This window comes from Natator depressus, chromosome 1, assembly GCF_965152275.1.
Source record: "Natator depressus isolate rNatDep1 chromosome 1, rNatDep2.hap1, whole genome shotgun sequence".
In the NCBI taxonomy this organism is placed as follows: domain Eukaryota; kingdom Metazoa; phylum Chordata; order Testudines; family Cheloniidae; genus Natator; species Natator depressus.
In genome coordinates this window covers 146,155,847-146,175,940 of record NC_134234.1, presented here as the reverse complement: position 1 = coordinate 146,175,940, position 20,094 = coordinate 146,155,847, and the positions used below count along the sequence as shown (strand labels likewise).

The 20,094-nt window shown below is 39.2% G+C and overlaps 1 protein-coding gene across 6 annotated transcripts in view; it reads left to right on the top strand.

Moving 5' to 3' along the window:
* The window catches only part of DMD (dystrophin), a 1,886,383-nt gene that overhangs the window by 1,316,063 nt on the left and 550,226 nt on the right, over nt 1–20,094 (top strand). For all 6 annotated transcript variants that reach the window (XM_074968560.1, XM_074968534.1, XM_074968525.1 and 3 more), the window contains one exon: nt 393–628. In XM_074968560.1, the coding sequence (XP_074824661.1) occupies nt 393–628 (236 nt within the window). The remainder of the gene's footprint in view (nt 1–392; nt 629–20,094) is intronic.

Here is a 20,094-nt window from a genome sequence, read left to right as displayed (position 1 = left end):
AACTAAGCAGGGCGTGATGTGCAGCCCAGGCTTTCAGGGAGCAAGGGAGCAGAGTACTTCAGTGACCATGCGTTTGGGGGTTGTGGTTACACAGGGGTATTCCTGACATTGCCTTTGTCGCAGCTGGGATTGGGTGAGCTGTTACAGGTAAATTGGGTATGGGGGCTGAGGGGAGAGGCTGGGTATATGTGAAGACATGCTTGGTATACTGTATATAAATTCATGTGATTGGTTTTATTTGCATTTTCACATTTCAAGTGGGAAAAATATTACAAATGATACATTCATTGAAATAATTACCTTTTCAGTGAGTGAACTATGTTACTGAAATGAGCAATTTATCATGGTCCCTTTATCCAATAATGTCAACATTTTTTTTTTTAAATTTTCAGAAACTTCTGGTCAAACTGTTACTGTGGTTACACAAACCGTGGTAACCAAGGAAACCACCATCTCCAAAGTAGAAATGCCATCTTCCTTGCTTCTGGAGGTGCCAGCTCTGGCTGACTTTAATAAGGCCTGGGCAGAACTCACTGACTGGCTTTCTTTGCTGGATCGAGTGATAAAATCCCAGATAGTGACAGTGGGTGATCTTGATGACATCAACGACATGATCATCAAACAAAAGGTATGAGAAACATTTAGACATTGATTTTTGCGGTTGAAACCCTGTAACAGCTATTAAAAGGGTAATCATTTCAGCAGGGAACATAAGAGGAAACATTTAGATTAAGGTGAGTAGCATACAACTTCCACAGTTAATCTGTTTTAAATTGACTTCTAAGATTTGAATTTTAAAATAACTGAAAAAGGAACAGAATACTTTTTTTCATAATGAAAACTGCATTTAACAGAGTATCAGAATGTTCCCTTTTATGACCATGTGTGTGCCACAGCAGTGAAATCAGATCTGTCTATCTTATTTGTAATGCACCCATCATTATGGGGTCACAGGCTAGGGAGTCAGATATGGAACACAAAACAAGGAAGGAAATATATAGAAAGATCCACGATGTAAACAGAGAAAAAAATAAACTGTTCTGTACCTTTTTCATGTTTGAGTGTTTCTGTAAGAACTTTGAGAGGTTTGTATCCTGCTGTCATCCTGTTACGAGAAGCTCCTCAGTCTCTTTATACAAAATAATAGCTTATTAATGCAAGTGTTTTGTCAGCAAATTGCATAAGTATTAGTCATCTTTGAAAACACACAAAAATATGGAAATACATGTGCATAGACAAAAAAGCAAAACTTCAGCAACTCTGTGGCAATAAAAGTAATTTGTTATTATATAGCCTGAAAGTAATTACCTGCCTTCCAGATTTAGCAGTGTTCAATATAAAAGATTCAGCTTGCCTGTGCAAAACTTTAAGTGCTAAACTTCCATTCATTTGAGCTCTTGTAAACTGAATTTATGGCTTTGTATGATAAAATATTCCTCTGCTTCATTCTCCAAAAATGAAGCCTGATTATCGCAGAGGAGAGAAGTTAAATTTTTTTTCTTATTTAAAGAAAAAAAGAAAATAGAAAGAATGGAGAAATTTTGTATGATCTTTCTCTTAAACAATTCAACAAGAGAAGGATTTATTTAAATACATAACCAGCTATGTCCTTTCCTGTTTCTTTTTTTGTGTATTTCACTTTTCACAACTTGTGATTATTTGACATAGGTTGTTTTCGCCCCAGATACTTTTATTTTGTATTTCCTTCCTGAAGTAGCAAAAGGTTTTGGTATTCATCTCTACCAGTGATTATAGGGCCGGTCAATATTTTCAGAGTAAATCTGTACCATCTCTTAAGAATGTCATAATTGTATTAGGTTTAACATAGTATACTACAGAAACTAGATAAAAATAATTTTAAACAGTTTCAAAACATATTATTTTGGTCATTTCTAAGTGACATGAAGCCCAAACAACAGACATGTTAGATGATTAAGATTTTTGTACTTTTTGTAAAACCTTAGATCGAAAAGGTACATGTTGTCAAATACTTCATTTAAAATGATCTGAACATTTTGATATTTAAATAGTAATAGCCAAAGTAATAAATCCTTAAATTTACATGCCTGTAATTTGAGAGGAAAAACCCAACTAAGTAAGCATATTGTCCCTATATACTATTAGCAGATTGGTATAATAATCTAAAATAGATCCTAAGGAGCTGTTATAATCTGTCAGGTTAATAATAGTCTACAGATAAAGTCGATTTTTTACAATACAGTCTATAATTTATCAGGTTAAATATATACCTTTACAACAATGATCTGTTGTGAAACCTTCAAAATTTATTGAGTTTCATAAATCGCATTTTCAGAATTAGCCTGCTATCAAAATATTTACCTTATTAAGAGCTATTAGCCCATAAAAAATGAAAGTTGCCACTTTTTTCTGTGTACACTAAAATATAGATCAGTAGATGAAAATATCAAAAATACATCCTGGTATTACTTTATATTTGGCAGTCTAGGGCTTCCAGAGAACATTGCCTATTTCTTTCATTTTAGCTCCATTATTCTTTATGATCTGCACGGTACCGCACTTTTTTTCCCTTTTATTGAAAAATTTACAGGGCAGGACTGTTTTGGCTGGCAGTTGAGATTCTTTCTATTCTTTTAACCAGCATAAACTGTCTGGGTTCTAATTTCATAGATATATAATTATTTCTCCAGCTAAACTCCAGAAGAATTTTGAAACATAAATGGTCAAGAGCCATAATACTTTTCCTTGCTCTGTGTTAATCTACCAGATTTTAGCATTGTAAAATGTAGTTAAACAATAGCTTTTCACTGCTCCATCTTATTTCTTAGAGAGTATCTTCATGTGGACTTAAGTCTTCCAAAGAACATGCTCATTTTGCCTACATTGTATGCTTCTGTCTTTCCTTATCTACTCCTTCATCTACTCTAGTCTTCTCTAGGAGTCTGAAATCTTCACTCATAGTGATCTCCTTTACTAACAAAAATGACATCTAATGATATCCACCATTTCTCTAGGGCACCATAATTTTGAACAAAATTCTACATCTACATGTTTTAAAATTAGCCAGTCTATATTTCTGTTTGAGCCTACCTAAACGTCTATTTATCCAGTATAATGCAGTTGTATCTATCTATCTGTCAACCAAACTACACAGCCTATTTTTCATTAGTAATTGCCCAAGGTTGCAGTACTGTAAATTCCACCTGAGAATCCATGTCTCCTGACTCTCAGTCCTGTGATGACCATGAGAGCAGATATATTGTCCTTCAGCCTGGGACAGAAAGTCATCAAACCTGATTCTGTTCCTGACTGTATCACTGAATTGTTATGTGAATTTAGCCACGTAATTTAGCCTAATAGTTTCAGGACTGACAACTAATTTTAGACGTCCCAATTTTGTGGTTCCCAAGTTGATATGAATAAGGCCTGTTTCAGGAGGTGCTGTGCACCCACAACACCAATTGAAGTAAATATGAGCTGTGGATGCTCTGCTACACTGAAAATCAGGTCAAAGGTGATTCAGATTGAACACCCAAAATTAGTATCCACTACTGAACATGTTGTCCACTTAATTTCTGTATGCCTCAATTTCTTTACCTATAAAACAGGGATGAGAGTACTTACCTCACAGGGGGTGAGGCACATTGTGATCTGTACGCATGGATTGTTGTGCCAACTCAAAGCCTATAAACCTCAAAATCCGGCTCCGTGTGGGTGAACTGATTTATGGTGCTGCAATTTTTGGGGATCCAACCCAAGATGTCTTAAGTGCTGAGTATCACCCTGTAAAAATTGGGTCTCATAAAGGTGTCTCAAATTAGGCATCCAAAAATAGACACACACAAAACTTTTGAAAATGTTGGCCTTTTTTATACCTTGCTCTAGAAAGATGAAACAAGTCTGTTTTATTTCTGCGTCTTTCCTTGTAAAAGAAAGAAGAAATTTTCTTTAATAAATATAAACGTTAAATAATATTTTAAAGAACCAAAAAGAAAATCCTCCATAAATCTGGCAGTACATGTAATAGGGTAGTTTCCAAATTGTCCAAGTAAAAACAAGTGACCTTAAGTTGTCCTTTCCTCCACAACAGCACATAATGTTATTGGGACTAAATCTCTAGGGGCATTTTGCTCAGGTTCATTTCACTCTCATTGTGTCACAAGATCATAGACACTAACCCTGCCACATTTATGAAGGAAAAACATTTAAGACACCATTAGCCCTCAAGTGAACTTTGCTTGAAAGTGGTCCCAATGAATTGGAACTGTAAATGGTTACAGTAATAAAGTATCGAGTACAGAGCTTGCGTGCTTGTGTGTGTGTTTATAACAACAAAAATGTGATCTGGCCTTAGTGTTACAGGAAGCAGTATGACTTTAAAATATAGTAAGCAATGCATGCGTCGTGTAGAGAAAGGAAGTTTGCAGCATAGCACAAAGGTATTATAATGTCTAATAATTTCATCCTATTTGTAATTACTGTTTCCCATATTTATTTCAAAAATATGAGTGGGACCAGATTTTTTGCTGTAATAATATATCTTTCTTTAATGCAAGTCTACTAAAGTGTTTTTAGAAGTACATAAATACATAGTCCTCTTCTGTATAGTTTAAGAAACAGACACTTTAAAACCCATAGAAAATAATTAATATTGGTATAATAGTTTTTATTACTTTGCCATGTATTCATCAAGGGAAAAATACTGTACTGTACACTCTGACACAAAGGATTAATCTTTTGCAACAGTTGGGAGTTCGAAGCTGTGATATGAGCAGCATATTGTCTGAAAACTGACTGACAAAACAGAATTATATGGAATTTGTCTTCCCTAACCTGGTTCTATGGCTAAAGTTGAGAAAAATGATGAAAATAAATAACATACTAAGATGGAGACTGCTGAGAGAATCAACATAATAAAGTTCAATTCAATTGGTTTCAAATGATGCTTCATTTTATTCTCATGACTTCAGAGCAGTCAGAAAGATCTGGACTCAAGGAACAGTTTATTTTCTTTGGGAAAGAGGAATGAGTGGACACAGACATAAACTTTTTTTCCCTCTGCTTTATTATGGAAAGGTAGTCACTTCTCCAGAGTTAAGGTGTCAACAAGCTTTCTTATAAAGCCCTGTTTGTCATCATCATAAATATAACTTGGAAAATGTTTGCCCTATAATTTGTCATATTTCCCCTGAAAGCAGAGGAGAATGTGCAAAATTTTGAAGACAATTAATCACACTATTTTTGAGTTATAGATAATTAAAATGTAAGGCTCACTTGAGATTTTGACTTTTGTCTAAAGTTTCTTTGTGTTCCCCTACTTCCAAAACAACTTTAGACTTTTCACATAATTAAATCTCCTTGAAAACACATGTGCCAGCTGCATTTGAAGAAAAGAGTTTTTAATTTAGCAAAGTTATTAGTGAGTTTCATTGTGGGTTGTTTTGGGTCTAATCCTGCACCCACTGTTTTCAACAGTAGACTTTTGCTATCGACTTGTGAGGCAGCAGGATTGATCAGGCACAATATGTGTGTGAACATGCTGCCTTCTATTTAGCAGCTGCAGCTTTGAAACAAAGTCAAGGCCCTTCTATAGCTAATAGAAATGTTCCATTAGTCTGTATGCTTTGGAACTGCAGAGCCAACGTTATTATGGAGAGCTGCTGGTATCTCCATAATTAAAGCTGGAACCACAGTGGCATTATGTGATTAATTTTGGTCCCATTAAATAGCTAATTTTGCTCCCCCTTTTAACTTGGGGGGGGGGGAAAACAAAGAGAAAACAAAGCAAAATCCTCATGTTTTCAAATGTTTAGAGTTAAGTATTATTGACAACTAGAATGTGTCTGAAATCTTTAATTAAACTGTGTGTGTACTCTCTGAAATTAAAAGACTTGATGTGGCTCCTTTTTGAATTTTTTTCAAATAGTCTGATGTTTCTTCTTTTTACCCAATGAAATTACATTACATCACAAAATTGGAAATACAGGTAGATTTTGATATTGTCTTATAAAAGAGGCAGTTTTCAAGGGCAAGAATAGTAAAATATTTAAGAATTTGAATATTTGAAAACTAGACACAATTTTCAGTCAGTGAAGGAGATGGAGAAAAAATAAAAACAACAAACAAAAATTCAGGGCTAAGGTGATTGTTTTCACCACTGACCCTTCATCTGGCCAGCCTAGTTTTCAGAAAGTGGGGGGTGGCGGGGGAGGAAAGAAAAAAATCCAGGATCTGATACAATTATACATGTATTTTACAACAAATAACCACTTTATTTAAGGTTTCAGACTAGCAGCCGTGTTAGTCTGTATTCGCAAAAAGAAAAGGAGGACTTGTGGCACCGTAGAGACTAACCAATTTATTTGAGCATAAGCTTTCGTGAGCTACAGCTCACTTCACTGAATGCATCCAATGAAGTGAGCTGTAGCTCACGAAAGCTTATGCTCAAATAAATTGGTTAGTCTCTAAGGTGCCACAAGTCCTCCTGTTCTTTTCACTTTATTTAAGGGGAATGTGTGCCAAACTCTTTTTAAGATGTGCTAAATGAGGATCACAGATTTTAAGACCTCTAGATTAGGTAGGAAGTTTATGGAACTGGTCTTTGAGGTAGGAGAGCCATGTTTTCATTGCTAGACTACGGTGCTCCTCAGATTGTTTGAAACCTCTGTACTTAGGCAATGGAAAAATCACGGTTAAGGATGCCCATCCTTTTCTGTTGATTGGTTTGAATTTACAGATGGAGGGAGTACCATGATCTGTGAAGAAGTTGGATGTCATTTGAGAAAAATAGAGAGGAGCATAGCACCAAGTTTCTGATTATGAGAGATGGGGAGGAAAGTGGAGTTGAGAGTGGTAATTAAAAAAGTAGGGAAAGTTAATGGTTTATTATGTACCTTGTTTACAGACATTACCTAAAAAAGAGACAAAATTAGCATTTCAGTAGTTAATTTTCCATCCCTGGCTTTGGCATAGTTCTGTGATATGTATTTTATTACTAGTAGTGTTAACTAAGTACTGTGTATACACCTGAACAAGTGGCATCATCACAGTTCCGTGGAATACATTGTTATATTTGCTCAGAAGTTTTCTGTCTAAACTGTTTTGAACTGAATTTTTTTTAACAAAACAAAATATTATGAAAAGTATCTGCTTTCGTCAAAAAACTTAATTTTGTTTTTATTGAAAAAACAAAATATTTTGTTTTGGAAATGCTGACCTGGTGCCTCATGAGAGTTTGGTAGCCTCATGTCCCCATCTTCTGTATGGGCCAGGCTCCATGGCTGGAATACATTTCCCATGATGCACAATAGCCAGGGACTGCTATGATGCACTGATTCTCCTCTCTGAGAGAAGAGACCTTATTGCATTATCAGACATACAGGCTGACCAGGCAGCCCAAAGCATAGAGGAGAATGGGAGCGTGAGGCAATGGAAGTACAATACCCGTGCCGTGAGATAATGCAGCAGCATTTCAAAATTGAAATGTTTACGTTTTGTCTGAAATTTTTTTATGTTCAAATTTCTCCTAAAAAATTGAAATGTTCTGTGGAAATTTAGACTAAAATGAAATATTTTTCATTTTCTTTAAAAATTTCAGCAAAAAACTCCCACCCTCTCCAGCTCTGTATAATATGTATTTGTAAGGTACATTTAATGGCCAATTTTTCAAAATCACGATCACTTTTTGCAGGAGCCAGTTATGCTTCCTAAGTTTAAACTCAGTTTTGTATCTACAGTTGATTTGCAGGGTATGAATCTAGGTACTTGCACACACTTAACTATCTAATTGTGGGTCAAATCATGTAGTTAGAGGCAGAGGCATAGACACTCAAGTTTGCCCCAGTAATTCATATTGCATGTAATTTTATTAGTATAAATGCCAGCTATAAAAAGGGAGGCAAGGCCTCAGCCCTTTTGAAAATGCAGTCCTTCTTTTCCTAGAGATCTATGGAGCACATTCAGAATAGTGACATATCTGTGTGACTCTCATGGACAGTTCAGCACCTCCTCACGTGTTTTGCATGGTACCAAAAGGCTCAACAGGAAAAGGTGTGGCCCATGTATGCATGTGGTGTTAAATCATCCATTAATACACACTAAGGGAGGAACCTTCCCTGAACCAGACTGAATTCAGGTGGAGTGCAGGCAGTTTGGGAGTGAAAACTCACCCTTTCTAATCCTGCTTTAGGGAGAAAGACTGTACCATAACTCCCAAGGTGATGTTGCTCCAGTCTATAGGTCAGTGCAAAACAGTCTGGTGGCCCGCCAGTGCATTACCCTGACGGGATGCAGGTTGCCCACCACTGCTATAGGTTCTATTAGCAGTCTCAACCTCTTCTGTGCCGGTTGCAGGGTGCACTGTGGCCTCTGGATCTGCATAAACGCCGATCTGCAGACACCCTCTGGACCCATCGTTGGCCACGCATATCCTGTCTCCAAAGTAGAGGTGGAACTGAAATCAGTTCTGCAGCGTGCAGTGGATGCATAGGCATTTCTGTGCAGCTGCTCTGCTAGCTGAACCTCACTGCAGCCCCTATGCAGAGTATAAGGGGTGTGGAGAACCTTGAGCCAATCCTCTTCAGCAGGGCAAATTTCGCCTTAGGTCCTTTCACCTGGGGGATTAGAGCTATCATTGATGCTTAGTTCAAAGCATTACTGTTATTCTGTTTCACATGAAATATCTAGCAGAACTACTTTTAGACTATGTCATGCTGTTAGACTTCTTAAATTAAAAAGTTATTCTAATTTATCATAAATACTGGAAGGCTGGTTTGTGTGTTTGAAGCGAATAATATACTAATAACCAAGTGGCGTTCTAAATACCCTTAAAAAAGAGTTAGAATTACAAGATTTCTTTTTCAAACATTTTAGCATTTTTATAAAACACAGCCGAATGAAAGAATTTCTACCAGCCCTTAAGCTTACCGTTAAAGGGTAGAAAATGCAGCATGATATGCTAGAGGGACTTGTATCCAAAAGAAAGCTGAGTCTTAAAAAGGAAAACTGCCATGAATCTGAAAATTGGACCTCCTGGGATATAGAATATATGCCAGAAGACTCCTTTTTATTACTCTATAGCCATATAGAAGGCCAATATTTTAAAATAGTTTGGCCATCTCATTATGACATGACAGAGAATAGATGTGGGTTTTGCAATAATAAAAAAGTCACTCAAACAAATTTCTCTGGAAAAGTGTTTAGCAGCCGCTTCCTTATTTCTCTGAGGTGTTCAAACATTGATCCATGCAATATCTTTTTATCTCCAAGGACCTGATCCAAAAGTCATTGAAGTGAATTGGAGACTTTCCACTGATTTCAGTTGGTTTTGGATGAGGCCCTAAAGCATCAATTTGAAACAAAAAATAGGTTAATAATGGCTGAAGGTCACTTCCCTCCAATTATTGTTTGTAGGTCTGTTGTTAAATGAACGTATGATCTCAGTCCATTTCCGACATTTCCGATCCATACGTTTCTGTTCAAAAGGAAGCCATCATGTTTGGCACAAATTGGCAATGCTGTTAGCCTCAGCAGAAAGGACATTGAGAATGAATTTTCGCTGATTTCTCGAAGTCAGCACTGAGGCACATTTGCATGTCAATGATTAGAAACTTGCACCACCACTGTCAATGCTGTATCTATTCTGTGGGTAATAGATTTTTTTCCCCGTAGTTTCTCGTGTGACCTATTACATGAGTATAAAAGTTTCAGTTCAGTTCACCACTTCATTAGGACTGCTCACTTGTCTAAAGTTGCTGTTGGCATTATTATTATTATTATTCATTTATGTATTTATGTTACATTAGTGCCTAGAGGCCACAGCCCCACTGTGCTAGGCACTGTACAAATAAATAACAAACAGCCCCTGACCTGAAGAGATTACAATCTAAGTGTAAGACAGCTAGTGGCTAAAACAATGTGATGGGGTGAAGCACAAAGAAACCATGAAACTATACTAGTCAGCACAAGAAACAGTGTTCACAGCAAATCAGGTGCCTTACCATTGTTCAGATTTTTTTATAGGCATCCATCACAGCAGAGAAGAGAGTATATGAATCAGGACAGTGAAATGGCTTTGTGGATATTTAAGGGGAGCTCCTCCCATGCATAACGGGAGCAAAGAGAGAATGTGTGATGGTGCTTCTTGGAAAGTTTTAAAATTTGGCTGTCAAGACTGGCTACATTTGTGGAAAAAAGGTGGAAGTCAGTGTCTTGATACTGTACAAGAGATGATCAATGGAGTGGGGGGTAGGCAATGAAGCTGCCCTAAAAGTGGTCTAAGGGCTTCTTTAGACTTTAAATGCTATAGCGGCACAGCTGAGCAGCTGTAGCATTTCAGTGTAGACAAGGGATCGGCAGTGTTTGGCACACGGCTCGCCAAGGGGCTGGTTTGTTTACCTGCCGCGTCTGCAGGTTCTGCCGATCGCGGCTCCCCCTGGCTGCAGTTTGCCGCTGCAGGCCAATGGGGGCTGCGGGAAGTGGCTCAGGATGAGGGATGTGGTGGCTGCAGCTTCCCACAGCCCCCAATGGCCTGCAGTGGCGAACCGCGGCCAGTGGGAGCCACGATCGGCCGAACCTGCAGACGCAGCAGGTAAACAAACTGGCCCAGCCCACCAGGGGGCTTACCCTGGCAGGCCGCATGCCAAACGTTGCCGATCCATGGTGTAGACAGTACCTGCACTGATGATGTTATTCGGGGTTCTTCCAACCCAAAGCTCTTGGTAAATTTACTCTGTGCGAGGTAGTGTCAGCAAATAAATCAGTGGAGACACAGCCATCCGACTGATAGATGGCTGGCACAAACAGTACAATACAACGTCCTCAACAGGTTAGTAAAACTCCCCCAACCCTCAGTAATTACCAAAATTTGGTGTGGCTCTCATGTGGTACAGCAACAGCTGTCCAATCAGCCCATCTTTCAGCTTCCATTGGGGGCCCTAAACTGAGTCCATGAACTGATCCCGAAAACTCCAAATCTCTCCCACCTTATTTATCCTTATTAGTAGACAATGACATGTCAATCAAAAAACTTGTTAGGCAAGCAACTTCAAAACCTAAGCAAGAGGTTTCCTCAAATTACTAATTAGCAAGATTTCAGAGTAGCAGCCGTGTTAGTCTGTATTCGCAAAAAGAAAAGGAGTACTTGTGGCACCTTAGAGACTAACAAATTTATTTGAGCATAAGCTTTCGTGAGCTACCTGTAGCTCATGAAAGCTTATGATCAAATAGTTAGCAAGATGTGTTCCTGAAGGGTCTGCATGCCTTGAGGCCCTGACAGACACATCCCAGAATGCAAATATAGATAAGCTTTTTCCTTTCCTCCTTAAACACAGATCCCAGCACTTCCAGCAGAGATTTCATCGGGGATGGGCGCAGGATCAGGCAAAGGTTGAGCAAAAGGTTTAGTCCTCCTGGCTTAGTCATGCTAAGGCTGCACAGGCTTGCTAAAAGACCTATTTGTTTTGGCTTGCTGTTAGCAACAAGTATGATAATCAATAGTATACTATTGGTAGTGGTCCCTGGCCTTTTACTGGTTCATCAAAATCTCCTTGAGGGAGGGGTTGTCCTGTCAGTATAGTTAATCCACCTCCCCGAGAGGCTGTAGCTTGGTCAGCAGAAGAATTCTTCCATCAACCTACACAGGGATTTAGGTCTGTTTAACAACTTCACTCAGGGGTGTAGATTTTTTACACCCCTAACAGACAAAGTTATACCAACCTAAATTTCATGAGTAGACCAGGCTTAAGCATTCAGAATGTGCTTAAGTGCTTTGCTGGACTGGGGCCAAAATTCACTGGTGGGGAGAGAACTTATCTGAATAGTCACTATTAATCATTTTAATACAGCTGATCTTTTGATAATGTTTTTCTAGTGGTGGAGCAAATACATGTTACTCTGTGTGTGGGCTTGGGGCATGAGTGCATGGTATGTGCGTGAATATGAGTTTTGAGGAATAAGTTATACAATTTGTTTTCATGCCAAAAGAAAAACGTAAAAAAAATTGTTTTCTGAATTGGTAACGTACAAAGAATGTTCTATTAAAAATCACTTAAAATCAAATTTGCTGTTCATATTTTGAGTAAGAAGCTTTCAATTAATACCGTGATTCTGAAACAACAATAACAAAAAACACTGATGGGCCTTTTTGTTTGTGAAATGATTGATTGTAACTATGGGTGGTTTCTTTCCTGCCTTTCTAGAGATTGAATTGAAAGTCAACTCAGTAATGTCCTTTGCTACAACTGGTGCAAAGATTTCATAAGCCCCCATTTTAGTGTGAATTGTGAGACAGCCTAATAACCAAAAAGGACAAGGAGTCCCATGATACTGAATTACACTAACATGCATAATGGACAGTTGATATATTATGTTATATACCAGCAGTCAGTCTGCAAGAGCCAATTACCATTCTGTATACATAAAGTGAAATCCTATGCTGCATCTCTAATTGGCACAGCATGGAACTCACAGCCCAAAGGGAGGGGGAGCACTAAAATGGCTTTAAGCCAACTTTGTGCCCTCCCAATTCTGAACTGCTGCAGGGACCATAGAAGTCCCTGGTATAAAGACCTCGTGGGACTTGGAGGACATATGAGACCTGCAGGCTGCTGTGCAAATCTGAACTGACCACATTTTTGTGCGTGTGTCCGTCCACGCATGTGCACAGGAGAGAGAGAAGGGGGCAAAATTAGGGGTGGTTCACTTTTTATTCAGAAGTTGTGAAAGGTATAACAGTAGCTTCTTTTCCAAGTAATAATGCAATGTAGAAAACTCTAATGCAGTTGTAATCATAGAATGCAAATCAAAACTACAGGGGCTGACTGATAAATATGCTGTTTTCATGGGAGGGGACAAAATGTTCTAAATATAAACATGGGGTGCCAGCAGAGCTTCCTAATGAAGCTGAGCTTGAAACAGACAATTCTTTTATGTGAGAGATGAAAATTATCCCGAAAGTATAAATTAAAGTAGTCACTCTCTGTAAATCCACACTAGCAACCCCTTGAAGTGAATCCATCCGATATCTTATATAAACACAGTTCTGTAATAAAGATAATAATATAGGCACAGTGCATATGCCTGTGGAGTATATCTCCTCTAGGATAAAAGCAGCCAGCAATACCATTGCCACCTTTTCTCAGGGGAGGCCTGCTTTAAAATCTGTCTTTCTGGACTGTGCCAAATAGTTAGTTCTTAGTCTCCTGGCTGAGAGGGTTGAGATGGCTTCTACTGCCTAAACTCCAGGAGGACTTTTCTCTTTTGCCAGTGGAGTGAACTAGGCCATAACAATAACATTTCTTGCTACTGTATTGTTTCACAGCACCCTTGTGATGTAAAGAAGTATAAATTCACTTGGGATTTTCAGAAGAACCAAAGGGAATTAGGTGCCCAGCACCACTGAATGTTAGTAGGAGTTGGGCATCTAACTCCCTTAGGTTCTTTTGAAAATCCCATGTTTAATTATTACTTGTAGATAAACTGAGCCTGAAAGTTAAGGGCAGAATTTACAAGACCAAGTAAAGTAACTTAGGAGCAGCCATGAGACAGAGGCTGTAACCTCCGCAGGAAGGCTTCCCAGGAAGGCCCCCCAGTGGGAGATTAGCATCTTCAAAGTCCTATTGTTTTCCCTAATGGCCCTTCCCATCCGGCAATCTAAACTGATTGTATTCTGTCTAGTGGACATTCCCCAGGTGTAAACACATTTGTTATAGATGCATAGACAATATCTCTAACTTCAGATACAAAAATGATACATGCATTATGAATAAGATAATCATATTCAGTAAATCATAATCTTTTCAATATGTCACATGACGTATCTTGTACAAAATTCATCATAGAGATATTGTTATAATGATTATGGCATAACTATGAAGAATATGGGGGCGTAGTGTCACAGGAGCAACTGAGCTCAGTCAGTGGGAGGCTGGCAAGGAAGACAGACCTACCCTGAGGGGTCCTGGACAAGGGTGCAGAAGAAGCCTCCCTGTGAGGAATAGGACTGTACGCTGAACACAGTTGGGACTGAAGGTTTGGTTGTCTCTTCTTTTTCTTTTGGTACCTTATTTGGACGTGGAGCTGTGGAGGGTGAGAGGTATGGTAGGATAACTCCGGGGGCACTCCAGGGTGCTGGACGCTGTTGACTCTGATAAGGCCCTAGGTTGGATCCCAGGGGACTGGGAGGGCCTGGGCTCTCCTACCAACTGCCCCTGCTGAAGGAGAAGATAAGTCACATTCCAATCACAGACCTCCTCTGAGAAGGACACTTCAATGCAAGGTAAAGCTAAAGCCATCCTCGGGTGAGGAACTGGACTGAACAGCCTTTCCGCGGGGAAGGTGTATTGGGTGTACTACCTACTAGACAATCTAGCTCTCCCCTGCCTCTAATCCAAAGGCAAAATATGTATTTATATTTATAAATGGGATATCCAGTGCTCTGGGTACTTTACAGAATAAATGAATAATTATTTTTTAAAAAAAGACTATTTCCCTTCCTTCAAAATAAATAAATGAAAATCCCAGAGCTGCTTCTAATTAAAGAAAATATATTTTTCATAGTTCACATCCCAGTTTCCAGTGTTTCCCATCCCAGCATGGGTGGTAGAAAGGGTGCATAAATCTATAAGATGAGTAGTCATTTTAGTCTTGAGATGACCGTTATGTAAAGTGTAAATACAGTCCTAGTCCTGTACTTCTAAAATATTAATATTGCTCCTTTCCCACTGAAGTGAGTACTTATGCAATAACAACTAAAAATGTGCAGAACCTGACAAAAGAGTTCCTCTGAGAGATCAGATAATTGTTGAATCAGGAAAATCTATTTCTCTGCTAGATCTTGAGAAGGGGATGCGGGGAGAGGGATGGAGTGTCTCTGGTAGCTGTTCTAAATCTTCCTCTCTGCCTTTTTCTCTCTCTAATACTGCAGCAGCATTTTCCAAGAATCATAGGAGGTAATTAACCTTTTAATCCCTAAAATAAGAAAGTAATAACTTAATAATTACTTGTCTGTCTTGAAATGCCTGTGTACTTCTGTACTTCCTTACATAGTCTAACTGAAAATTACATGTGAGTGACAATAGCCTAGCACTTTTTTTTTCATGGTGCATAAGCAAATTACACTCACACCTTAAATATGACATGCATGATTAATGCTCTGTGTGTGCATAGCAATCTGCATATCAGGTATTCAAGGACCTGGGCAGGACACTGTGTGAAAGTTAGATGAATTTATGAAGTTACTGGGACAAGTTTGATAGTACAGGATGATGGTGAACTCAACAACGCACTTATAAGCAGAACAGGAGAGGCATGGATTAATTGCAGAAAAGTGAGCGGAGTGATCTGCGATAGGAGAATGTTGATCAACTTGAAAAGTAAGACCGTCCTAAAGGATGGTAATTAGATGTGCATTTTTGCATGGCTCCAAATGCTGGGCACTGAGGAAGAGACAGGAGCAGATCTTGAATACAGTGGAAATGAAAATGTTAAGATCGATGCTCAGAGTTACAAGTATGGACCATGCTCAGAATGAATGAATTAAGAGAAGTGTGAAGGTGGCACCAATTACAGAACAACTGAGAGAATACAGGTTTAGATGGTTTGGGCATGGGAAAAGAAGACTGGAAGAATACATAAGAAACAGTGTTAAACTTAGAAGTGGAGGATAAGAGAATGTTTGGAAGACCCAAAACTAGCTAGATGGCTGTTATACCAAAGGATCTGATTAGCTGCAGAGGTGCCGAGGAACTGTTTCAAGATAGATTGGAAATGGAGAAGGACTTGAAGAGCTGACTCCATTGATGGGTAGAAGAAGACTTAGTCAGGTGCTAACCCCTGCCACTGTGTTAGCACGAAGGGGCCATAAAACTGGCTTACCCAAGCAGCGAGGCATTTCCCCTGCATGAGGCATGAATGGCATAGTGGTGGCATAACTGGATCTATACCGCTTCCCTTTTAAGTCATTAGCATAGTGGATGTTTTGGGGATGTGGCTGGTGCACAGTTGCTTTTCAGCAATTCCTAGATAGCCTGCCGGGCACTTACCAGCCATTATCAGATACCAGAAGTAAGAACAATCCTCAGGCTGCTCTTACTGGCTCCCAGCTGGCCCCAGAATCAGAGGGCATAAAAGTGGCATAAGGTCAGGCCCTGCATCTAAGGACACGTCTACACTACAAAATGAAGTCAATTTAAGTGAAGTTGACATACAGCTAACACCATAATTAAAGCAGTAGTTCACATCTACACTATGCTCCTTGTGTCGGCAGTGCTCCTCACCAGGAGCGCTTCCACAGATTTAACTGTGTGAGGCACTGACAGCTGGAGCCCCGCTGCCCCCAGGGCCTACAGCCCAAGATGTTAGTCCCACGCAGGGCTCACAAAATTTGCTGATGCCAATTCCCCACCATTCATTAGTAGAAACTAATCCCCAGATATCCAGTGCTGAAGAGAGAACAACGTTACTCTAACAGGAAACGTAGGGACTCTGAATAATCCCACTGAAACCAAAGGGACTACTCAAATACTTCAAGTTAAATATGTGTTTAAATACTTCGCTGCATCAGGCCAGAGTGATCAACATTCTCCAAGAATAAGGTCAAGTCCTAATGACCTTTCTTGTAGTAAACATGGGTGATTTTGCACTATTCAAACCTTATGTCCAATAACACCATAAGCAAGGTCACAGCAAACATTCTGTATTCTGCTGTGGATGCATATGATATGAACTTTCCCATTACTCTTAACCAGTTAACATTATGCATTTTCCTCCCTCATCCATCCACTTTTAAAAAACAAAACAGCAATTTAATGCATCTCGTGGGAATCCATAATGTTCACTCCTCTTCCCCTTCTAGAAAAGATTTCATGCAACCAAATTTGAGTTTCATACCCAGAAATGTAGTCACTTCAGCCAACACTATAATTTTTTCCTCTTGCTTTTTGACTTGTCTATTGTTGCAGCTCAATTACTAATCATGAAATTCACACTAGGGCTCAGAGATCTCAAATATTGCATTTATCTACTGTATTGGCCCAAGGAACAAATGTTTGTGGTAACATCTGTTTGTAGTTGTGTGGAGTAGAGACTTGATTTCTGCAGTCATATGCTACTCACAGAAATGTTGCTTAAGACTGTTTTAAAAAGAAGAAAGGATCCTGCTTATCTGTTTTCTGTTGCAGGATTATTTCTAAATCCCCAAAGAGAAATAGATAATAAAGCCAGGCAGACCCCAAGAGTGAGAACATACATGAACTGAGCAGATCTATTACTTCTAAAAGAACAGTGTGTGTGTATGTGAGAGGGACTTATAAATTTATATTTCATTTTTGTATGCATGAGTTGTAAGATTTTTCTTTTTCCCCCTAAATGATTGGTTATAACAAGGGTGTAAATAATCCAAAACTCTGCTGTATTGATGCTAAGCTGTTCTCTGATGTCAGATCTTATAAAAATCATTTTAAAAAGCTGTCAGAAACATAATCAGAAATGCCCTTTGAAGTATGTTGTACCATACTTACCCCCATTTTATTTGAAAAAGATATCTACTTCAGTAGGTGGTAGGCTCTAGAGGCCAAATCCTGAAAGGTGCTGAACACCTGAGCATCAATAGGAGCACTAGGTATTAGGCATCTCTCATGATCTGGCTCTAGTTACTGACAATAGAAAGGAATGTATGGTTATTTGAAATGAATATTATGATTTCATATTTTCTGGGTCTAGGAGATCTGGGGTCTTTATAATAATCTATACATATCTTTTGATAATTCTCTCATTTGTTTATGTTGTGGTATGTGTGCTTTAAATAGTCTCCAACTCTTGGAGGTTCTGGATACAGCTGGTCAGAAATTTTTCAGTGGAACAATTTTCCTTTGGAAAATGCTGATTCAACAGAATCAAAACATTCCACAGAGAATAGTATCAGAGGGGTAGCCATGTTATTCTGGATCTGTAAAAGCAGCAAAGAGTCCTGTGGCACCGTATAGACTAACAGACGTATTGTAGCATAAGCCTTCGAGGGTGAATACCCACTTCGTCGGATGCATGTTGTGGAAATTTCCAGAGGCAGGTATAAATATGAAAGCAATTAGTGGTTTTGAGAGGAAGGGTAGTTTGCTAAAGGAGAATTCAGGGGAGAAGAGTTAAGATTGCGGCATGTGGTCTGTGATGTAGGGCAGAGACAGTGGGGAAAGGTTCCAGCAGCTCCGTAGTAGTAGTAAGTAGTTTGTCTAGGTACATCTACACTGCACATTCCTTATGATGGTGTGTAGAGTAGATACACTACACAACCTCCTAGCATGGGTATAAATAGCAGTGTAGATGGTGAAGCACTGCTTAGGTGAATAGAATAGAGACAGGACTGAACCTTTGTATCCTACATGGCTGTCCACATGCCCAAGCAGTGCTTCCCCCATTTACCCTGATGTTTTTAGCAGTGTAGTGTCCCACTGCCTCCCCACTGCCAGAGCCTTTCTCCATCACAGGGGAAAGGTTCTGACAGCTACCTACTTCTGGAGCCTTTCCCTACCAGAGAGCTGCTGGAGCCTTTTCCTGCTGCAGGGAAAGACTCTGGCAGCAGGGAAAGACTTTGGCAGGGGGGGCAAAGTGGGGAAAAGCTCCAACAATGGGACCGTTCCCCTACCCCCCCGCCAGAGCCTTTCACCAATGCATGTTGCTACACATCACACTGTGGACGTAGCCTGCTTTTCACTGCAGTGTGTAGCTACACCTACCCTGAACACCGCTGCCAGTGGTGTGTAGTATAGATGCAGTCTGTATGGAAGACAACAGGGTATGTATTGTTAGGTGGCTTAACTTTTTATTCCCTTGATTTGATAGGTTTGTGACAAGTATGGTGTGTGTATCAATCCTAACTGCTTTACCGATTTATGAAGATACGGTGTTAGATTATTAAACAGTCTGTAATTGTTCAATGGTATAATATTAAGACAGACTGGATTGAATGTTTAATGGGGCCTAAGGGAGTTAGCCATGCAGTGTTTATTGAAATTTCCATGAGAACTGGATACCTGTCTCCATTAGGCTCCTTTGAAAATTTCAGCCTAAAAGTCTTTTTAAAAAAACAACGAAAACAAGCAAACCTTCTTCAAAAGAATGGGTATCTCTTTAAAGTCCTCTTAGCGGAGGCATCTAGGAAAGAAAAATATGTATTCTCTCTTATTAAGTGCTGGTTTTCCCAGTAGGAAACAGAAATGACGTGCCCACTTACCTACTTGGGTAATTAAATACCATTTTCTGAAGTGTATGACCATTTTTGTGACTGGGTTGTCTAATGTAGCTTCCATATCCACAGACACATTTAATGAAGTACAGGACAAATTCTTATGCAGCCTTCAGTTCTCTGGATGAGTGGGTCAATGTCTGTCCAAAATTTCATGACAGATCATCTGAATTAGTTAGTTATATTCTGCTCTCACTAAATATGATTACAGGTGACAAGGGCATCATTAAATATGCATTGGATCAAGGATTGCTTCCACACTGGCCTTTCTTAGTACTGGTGGAGAATGAAACAAATGTTAATTTTTTTTAGTGTATATGACATCCATAAAAAGGTTAATTTGCATCCAGAAATTTGGTAACAATATCCTGTCCCCGTGGTATATTTAACCAATTAAAGGAGTTTTGATGATGCTTTGACCCAGACACACTGATCTAGCTAAACATAGCCAACAGAGGATGGGATTAAGTTGCAGTATGCAATTCTATTAAACTAAGGTCTGTCAACATGCAGATTTAGTTCACAGAAAGCAGGAGTGTGAATCTACACTGCATTAGCCTGCCATGGACTAACTGCTCAAGTGGACCTTGCTGACATTCACTAACAGTTAGTTAATGCACTTCGATCTAGTCATCATTGAAATGGGACTAAATCAAAGCACATTAACAAATTGTTAAGTTGTGTCAGCAGGGTCCACATGAATAGTTAGTCTGCAGTGGGCTAGTGCAGGGTAGATGCACACTTCAGCTTGCCACAAACTAATTGTCTATGTTGACAAGGCCTAAGTGTACAATGGGTGACAGTATCCCAAGCTGTACCAGGCAAAATAAATAGTCCGTCCATTGTGGGAGGACATGGCTTTACACCATAACCACAAA